Source organism: Thunnus albacares, chromosome 19 (assembly GCF_914725855.1).
Source record: "Thunnus albacares chromosome 19, fThuAlb1.1, whole genome shotgun sequence".
Lineage (NCBI taxonomy): Eukaryota > Metazoa > Chordata > Actinopteri > Scombriformes > Scombridae > Thunnus > Thunnus albacares.
In genome coordinates, this window is record NC_058124.1 from 14,206,084 (window position 1) to 14,215,132 (window position 9,049).

General features: G+C 36.0%; 1 protein-coding gene across 1 annotated transcript; it reads right to left on the bottom strand.

Annotated features, from left to right (window-relative positions):
• Positions 1-128: 128 nt before the first annotated feature.
• LOC122969792 (receptor-transporting protein 3-like) lies at positions 129-4,479 on the bottom strand. Its single transcript, XM_044335767.1, has 4 exons — positions 4,405-4,479; positions 2,491-2,837; positions 2,019-2,190; positions 129-766 (listed from the first exon to the last, which is right to left on the bottom strand). The coding sequence occupies exons 2-4, from the start codon at positions 2,504-2,506 to the stop codon at positions 421-423; spliced, it is 534 nt and encodes a 177-aa protein (XP_044191702.1). The 5' UTR covers positions 2,507-2,837; positions 4,405-4,479; the 3' UTR covers positions 129-420.
• Between the last annotated feature and the right edge of the window lie 4,570 nt (positions 4,480-9,049).

Here is a 9,049-nt window from a genome sequence, read left to right on the forward strand (position 1 = left end):
AATGGAAATAATAAGTTATATGTGCAAGTACAGAAGTTAAGTAAACTGAATAGTTATATTACATCCCACCACTTATCCTCCGTACTCATACCATGAAATAATTACTACCACAAAAACAAAATACATGGTCATTTTATAGACTTTATTAAAAGCCAAAAGAAAAGAAGATACAAAATATATAAAATGATACATTTACTTTAACAATCTTATTGTTGGTCATGATCATGAATCATTTTCATACATATTATTAACAAAATTAACCATATTTAGCCAACTACAAAATAGAGAGAAGGGCATGTGCAAAGGAGCATCTCACACACACGCACACACAACCTATCAGACTGTCAGTTTCGCTCTCTCTCTCTCTCTCTCTCTCTCTCACACACACACACACACACACACACACACACACACACACTTCTAGTCATCCTGACAACAAATGCCCATTCTGCAGGCCTCACACAGGGTCTTCTCGTGGGGTTTGGTCCACACTTGAGTAGAGGATGTTGAGGAGCCATCGTCATCGTCGTCATCCTCTCCATAGCAATTCTTACGGATTTTGCCAAACAGCCTGAGCAAGGTGTTTTCCACCACTTCCTGGGAAAAACCTGGGAGTTCAAACACATCCTCTTTGCAACGGCGACAGGCCTGTCCGAAGGGCCGCATGATCACGGTCCCCCGGCCTGCCTCACTCCTCAGCCGGTACCGGAACAACACCACCACCCGTGCTGAGGGCCAGGTCTTGCGGCAGGTTGCACACTGGAAACTGAAAAGGAAACGTCAGAAGAGAATTAATGAGATACAGCGACACAGAGATTCATTGCTGCAGGTTTGAAATTAAGTTTCTGCATTGTTTAACTACCAATTAGATTTAAAAACAGTCAGCATTCCCATAAGTTTGCTAGTTGTTTAAATCAGATCCTGATTTAAACAGGCATCGCATCTTTATAAAACACACAAGAAATAATCCAAGCACAAATATAACAAAGTAAAAAATTAATTCATCCATTAACAAAACACACAACAAATAACACACAACAAATAAAAATGAAATAAGTTGGGGTGGAGGGGGGTTACATAATATATACTGCCATCTGTTCGCATATCATTTTTACACTGTAGTTTTCTTAGAAATTTAAAATAAAGTCTCAAATCATTTTCAAAGGCTGAAAATGTAACATTCAAATATCTACATTTATGTACAGTACCAGTCAAAAGTTTGGACACACTTTCCTATTCCCTTGAATGAGAAAGTGTGTCCAAACTTTTGACTGCTACTGTACATAGAATTCAGCTATTATCACAATGTTGTTACATAAATAGACCAATTCTTTGTTTTCCATGAATAAAAACTAATTTGATAATAATAATGTTAATAATGAATAATGTTATTTATACAGCATATTTATTTATACAACATATTTCATGCAAAGATTGCAGCTCAAAGTGCTTCACATGCAAACAACAAAGTCAGATCACAAAGACAGAGTCAATAAAAATACCAATAAAAAATGATAAGAAAAAATAATAAAGCAATAAAAGGCAGATAATGGACACATGGAACAAGGAAAGGGACTTATAAACTGCCAGGCTGTACAAATATGTTTTTAGCAGTTTTTTTTTAAAAACTAGCTACTAAGTTGAAGCACCCCCAATTTTCTTACAGGCCTGATACTGGTTGCAATAATGTAATAATGGTCTTAATGCAATATAACTTGTGAGGACGCCCTCTAGAACTACAATGCAGTACCGTGTTTTTCCACAGAATGACACTGTTTGATCACCTGCTCTCTATCACACAGTCATTTCATCATATGACCTGATATGAAGTTGCCACAGAAACAAGGAGGAGTCAGAGACACTAAAACAAAACAATCTACTGTATATTTAGCCAGCAATATTGTTAGAAAAATAGAAAATCATTTGGCTCTTGTGACTTTCTTGGGGACTATTATTGTGTATTATTTTAAGTTCTACATATCTTGATACTTAAAAATATACAGTAAAACAATACATACTTTCCATAGGCACAGTGGCTGTAGACTTTCCAGCCTCTTTTCCTCTCTTCCTTGGTGACTGAGGCTGTCTGGCTGTAGCTGAAGTTGAGAGACCACTGGTCTCCATAGTCCAGCTCATTGTCATCATCCAGCAGCTCCTCAAAGGTGTCCATCCACATGGAAGGAATCCAGTCTGCACAGGTGGAGACATCATGTAAGTCAAAGTGGGAGCTTAACAGTTAATAAAAATACAGCTCTAAAGGTCACAAGCTCAACATTAAATTGTACATGCACTGCTCTTTTTGAGGGAAATGACGAAACTTGCAGCAAAAAAAGAAAGAAAATTGTAAGAAATGCTGCAAATATGGCTAATTATGAACGCAGGACTTATTGCAGCAATGGCGTCAAATTATATTGCATCAAATCAAAAAGCTTATAAAGACTTAATCACAAAGTACAATATTAAAAAAAACAACAATAAAAAGCATGTTACCTGTAGCTCTGCTCATTTTGCTTGATGATCGGATATTTTCTGCTTTAAAAAAGAAAAAACAGCAGTTTTCTGGTGAAACGTCGTTGTTGCTCTGACTGTCGCTCAGCCCCAAGCCTCCTTTTATTGTCTGTCAACAGCTGCTGGTCTGGAAAACGAAACCTAACATCATGCTTTCGTTTTCCTCCTCGTACATCCAAGGTGCATCATTGTGATGCAACTTTCGGGGATTTTTCCGGGAATTTCATCTCTTATTGATGCTGACCAAAGATAATTACTGTGTGTAGTAATCAACTGTGGATGGTTGCAGATGATAGTTCAAAAACAGGATTTGCATCATATATGGAAACCTTTAAAACAGAGAAGATTGTCAGACAAATCAATATTATAGCTGAACATATATCATAGTGTGAAAATAAAATAAAATATTTTAACAAAAAGTGGCTCATTTAATTTTTCTGGTCTTACTGTAGAACACATTTAATTATTTATCTATTTATTCTTTTCCCTTGGCAACATTTCTCATGTTTATATGCTGAAGAGAGTCCAGATATTATACTTATTGATGCACTTTTAAGGTTTGTTTCATTTACAGTAACATTATTGCAAGTATGATGCAAATAATGACAGTTTTCAGTCATCCTTCAGATCAGTTCAGTTCAGATCAGTTCAGGTCAGTTCAGTTCAGGTCGATTCAGTCCAGTAGGGGGCAGCAGAAGACAGCAGGTTGTTTCACAGTCTGGACTTCAGTGGACTTTGTTGGTCTGAACACAAGTGTGGCATCTTTTAGTGCACAGTGGAAACAAGTATTTTAAGCAAACCAGTGAGTCCTGCGCTTTCCCATGAGTCACTACTTATTTTTAGAAGCAGGCAAACTGGATCAGCTTTTCATAGCAATGATTATTACAATAAGTGGGTATACTTTGAATATAGGAGTACTTGAAGTACACTGAGTCTGAGAAACTGAGGAGACCTGATGGCCATTTTTAGGATGATCCTGATCGTCGAAGGCCATAATATGTGGAAATACATTGTTTTTTTCCAATAAAGTTGATCCCAATAGGCTACTGCAAGTGTTTGACCTTATATAACTGGCTCCATGTGCCTTGCTAGGAGGGGAAGTGATGCCTGAGCCTGATCACACACAAATGAAAACGTTATCTTCAATTTAACCCCATCGGCCAGATTACTAAAGGCCAAAAAATAGAAAATGAAATAAAAGAGTATGTAGGTTAAAGGATGTTTTTCTTGCTGTAATCAGTCCTCCTGTTCATACTGTCCATTAAGATATCCCATTAAAAGGCATTTACAGTGTAAGTGATGGGGGGTAAAATCCACAGCCCTCCTTTTGAGCAAAAATGCATTTAAAAGTTTATCTGAGGCTAATATGAAGCTTCAGCAGTCTAATAAAGTGGATAACTTCCACAGTTATAATCTTTTTAGTTAAAAATGTGTTTCTTAGTGTTTTCTTGTTGAACTACAGTGGAAAGATATTGGAAGTAATGTTGAAAGATATTGATTTGATTTGACTAATTTGGGCAGCTGAAGCCTCTGTGCTTCTTCAGAAGTTTTCCAAATTGGATTTAGTAGGCCTAATGTAGCCCTTATTTAGCTTTGGTCAGCATAATTCATCAATAAAACGAACAGGGGCACTGTAGTTTTTCCGGAAACAATTCATGATGTGAACTAATTTTGGTGGTGGCTAGCTGAGTACACAATATTCTAGCTTTTTGGCAAGCTCATTTGTTACAATAGCCTACCTAGTTAGCAAGCTAACGTGCTAACCCTCCAGTAGCTCATGTAGCTACAGCTGTAGGTAGGTATTAGACTACAAAGATGAAATATTAATGACTTAAAGACATGCAGTTAAGGATTTTGTTCAATTGTATTAACTTCAATTTGGAAAATTGGGCTTACCTCTGAAGAAGCACAAAGGAATTTTAAAAGAAGCATACAACTGGGGGAGGACAACATATTAGGAAACAACTACAATTCAACAGCAGACTTTTGCAGGTATGTTTTTATTAGACTGCATTAGTTTCAGTTAGGTGTACTTAATACAAACATGGTTCATTATGAAATAACGATTCCCTGAAATTGTCCTTAAGTAACAGAAAACACTCTGAAATACAGTGCCCCCATCAAGCTGAGTTTCGACTGCTTTGTGAGCTTTTTCTGACTGATATCATCATTGCATTGTTGCATGTTTATGCCTCTTTAAGTCCTGCCCACCTGTTGAAGGTAATTTCTTCTTGTAGCCTGCATACAAGCTTCTTAGAAAAGGTTAGTGCAAACAGTCTGTGTTGTTATTCTTCTCTGGAAGAGGGTGAAACTATTTTTTTTATCTTTTGGAGGCATTTTCTTTTGTTGTAACTCTTAAGTGTCTTTCACACCTAAACCTGTTGTAGGACTTCTTACTTACTTAAAAAGCACGTACAATTTCAACCTCAACCACATTATTGACATTTGAGAGCTGGAGTCTTAGAATCGCCTTCCTATCTAGTAACATTTAGAATAAAAGCTGTAGTCCAAAGGTGAAGACCAAGCCCTCACCTGTTGGAGCTAAAATATCTTTGAAATTATGATTTATTATCAACATGTCTGAATAAAGTCAAATCTTTCAAGGGAACATCTTCATATAGTCTGCATGTTTGCTCTTGTGCTCTTGAAAAATGTGTTTCAAGTTTCAATCATCATTAATTTGTGGTAGTAGGAGTGACAGTTGTAGCAATAATTCATGCCTGTCTTGGAGCTCAGTGGTAACAGTAGTGGTGGAAGAAGTACTCAGATTCTTTACTTGAGTAAAAGTACCAATACAACAATGTAAAAATACTCCATTATAAGTAAAAGTCCTGCATGAAAAATCCTACTTAAGTAAAAGTACAGAAATATTAGAAGCTAAATGTAGTTAAAGTATTAAAGTAAAAGTATTCATTTTGTCCCTCTAACTGATATATTATTATATATGACATCATTAGATTATTAATACTGAAGCATCAGTGTTAGAGCAGCATGTTACTGTTGTAGCTGCTGGAGGTGGCGTTAGTTTCAACTACTTTACATACAGTTAGCTATTTTAGTCCAGTGGTTCCCAAACTAGGGGCCAGGCCCTCCAAAGGGTCATCAGATAAATCTGAGGGGTCGTGAGATGATTAATTGGAGAGGAAAGAAGAAAAAACAAAGTTCTGATACACAAATCTGTTTTCAGTTTGTGGACTTTTCTCTAATCTTTGATTTTTGGTGAAATATTGGATCATTTGAACATTTATTGAAATGAAACCATGTGAGAAGTTTAGAGGGAAAAATCACTATTTGGTGGAGCTGTTAACAACTCATAGACATCTGAAATGTGACCCAGACTACACACTGCTTTTTGTAAAACATCAAAAGTCAAAAAGGTTGGAAACCACTGGTTTCATCTTTAACAATGTGTTGTATTTTAAAAGCTTGTTATATTATTCATTGTGTCAAATCTTCATCTGAAAAGTAACTAAAGCTGTCAAATAAATGTAGTGGAGTAGAGAGTACAATATTTCCCTCTGAAATATAGTGGAGTGGAAATATAAAGTAGCATGAAATGGAAATACTCCAAAATTGTGCTTAGGTACAGTACTTGAGTAAAGTACTTTGCAGCACTGAGTAACAGGTTTGATAAATCAGGTCCTTGTTTGTTTAACCTTTATATCCTAAAGTCACGCCCAGAGTTTCCTTAATAATAATTACGATGATTGAATAACAGCATTACATCCAAATGTCAACACCTGTCACAGGTATGTAGCGACACCGTTCCATCATTTCTCTCTCTCTCACACACACACACACACACACACTTTAGTAAAAGATCATCTTTGCACACACTGTGGGACTTTCCAGTCGTCCAGCATTTCTACCTGAGCTGTTTACAGTTCATGCTGACGCCCCACCCAGTACTACATACTGATTATAATGCTTGTCAGAGTCTTCTGACGAGGTCTCCAACTGCAACCAACACAGGAACAAACACACTGAGACACACACACACACACACACACACACACTTCTGATGACGCTCACATGGAGATTTGTCAGGCTCATAAGACACATCTCATTTAGAAGTACTTGACAGTGATTATTTTTGGTGATATCTATCGTTACAACATAATGACACTTATGTAATTGGGTCTCTCAGTTACACACACACACACACACACACAGAGAAACTGTGAAACTGTTGTTTTACTATCATGTTTTACTCATTAACATCTAGAGAAGATAATTACTTTGCAGTATCTTGTTCTGTGGGAAAAAAGGACATGTGCACTAAGCAGACTGAAGGTGACATATAATTATATAGTGGGTGGTGATTGCACACACATATACAGTATAGCAACCTATATACTGTATAGTTTTAAAGTGGACGTGAGTGTGCACCTTTCCTCCCAGCACAGTGGTGTAAAGATGACCTCAAAGCCCCGGGCTCCAGAGAGTCACTTTATACTCAGGTGTGACATTACAGCGTGAGAAAAGCATGCTGGGAAAGCTCACAGGGCCACAGAGACGCAGGCCTCAGACGGTGAAAGAAAGAGACGAGACGAGACAAGAGCACATTCACAGAGTAACCTCTATTTGTTACAGCACTGAAGTAAATTCATGATGATTCTGGTAAATGGTGATTAAATCTAACCTGGGACAAAAGCTACAACAAGTCAGTTCAAGTGGAGGAAAAAAAAATCCACAAGTTGCTTTAAGATACAAATCTGGCTCAAAAAATCACCTTCAGTGTTGTTTGAAAAAGAACTGAGTCATGAAAAACTTGCCTTACTGCTGATATATTTTCAACGGAATCACCAACCATTTCTGTCATATCTTATCTCACTTTTCTCTCTTTGAAAACAAACAGAAAAAAAGTAATTTCTTATCTGTAAAACCTGCTACTTTAACACACCTATCTAAAAATAAAGCAGTTTAAAATATATCATACAACATACTTCATGAATGTTATAATAAGAAGAAGAAAAAGAAGAAGGAGAAGAAGAAGAACAACAACTTTATTTGTATAGCACCTTTCATATAAAATATGCAGCTCAAATTGCTTTACAACAAAAGAAATTACATCCACTAAGTGCTTCACAAATGAACATAAAAACATATAAATGTACATAAAATGGGAAATAAAACCCCACTTGATAATATTACTAAATATAAGATAAAATAAAATGAAAATACAACACATCTATAATAGAATGGGTACTTCAGTGGTGGTAATTTGAGGATTAATGGGCGAAAACTCAGAAGGTATTTCACCATGTGTACACAATTTACTCTAAAATATAGAGTTCAGTTTATGTTGAAACAGTTTTAGAGCGGTGTTGATTCAACTTTATGGACATTTTGTGGGTCTCCAGTGCACATACACTCAGAATGTATTTGTGTCCAGCAGTTAAACCTTTGAAAAAACAACATATTCATAGATTTTGGATTTTTCAGTGAGGGAGAAAGAGTCGATGTGTTTTAACATCAACTTCCTATTGATCTTAAGTGTGGCCCAACTCTAACAACTTTCACATGAAAACCTCTGCTGTTCTCCTCTGTCTGCTTTTGATTGATTTGGTTTCTCTTCTGCATTCTTTTTATTTCCTTTGGGGCAACTTAAAACTCGTTACTGCACTATAACTGGTATTTCTAGTCTGTAACTTATCATTATTTATGTCTCTGCTTTTCTTAGATTTCTAATTTCCTTTCAAACGGTTTCTATTCTTTTAATCTGCATTTTAATGTTCTTACACTGGTTTAATGCATTATGTAAAACATTTTGAATTCCCCTCATGTATGATATGTGCTCTACAAATGCCTTTTATGAATTTTTGATCATGTAACTTTTTTTTTGTTTTTGTTTTTTTTAAAGAAAAAACAAATAAATGAGACACAAAGCATTTTTTTACGCCTCAAAACATGCTTGGAAAGGATTTTTAAACTTCAGAATATCTACTAATGGAACTGATGGTGAAAATAGAAAGATTAATAACAGAAAAATGGAAATTTGAGCGTCTACGATTGCATGACAAGCAGGAAAACTCCATCAACTGAGGAACTGATCTTGTGATCCAGAAAAGTTATTAAGTGGACTTTGGACTAAAATATGATTTAATTGTATCTAATATTATGTTCTAGTATTACACTTCAATTCCACATGAATTCATTTGTATCTTTTCAACCTGTCTTTGTTAAATGTTTGCAATTCAAAAATGAACCTTTTATCATAAATACACATCACTTTGTTGCAGTATAACTACACAGACGAGTGGTAAATTAAGCCTGAGATACTTTCATACAGTGCATAAAGGGTCACTGAATGGTTTGACTGGTATGAAAGTGATGTGAATCATATGTTATGTGGTCTTCACAGCCATCAGATCTCAAACCAGATGGACACCTTTGATTTTGGACCATCAGTGCTCTCCAACACCATCATCAAAACACCAAATGAGGAATTATATTTAGTAGAGACCTGAAGACTCATGGTGGTCCAACACTTGACAAAACCCTTAATGATGGTTTTTCCTTTCATGTGTCACTCATCTAT

Coding starts and splice junctions, on each gene's coding strand:
- LOC122969792 (XM_044335767.1), bottom strand. Junction 767..2,018: donor AGCCACTGTGCCTATGGAAA/GTATGTATTGTT, acceptor TTTCCTTTTCAG/TTTCCAGTGTGCAACCTGCC.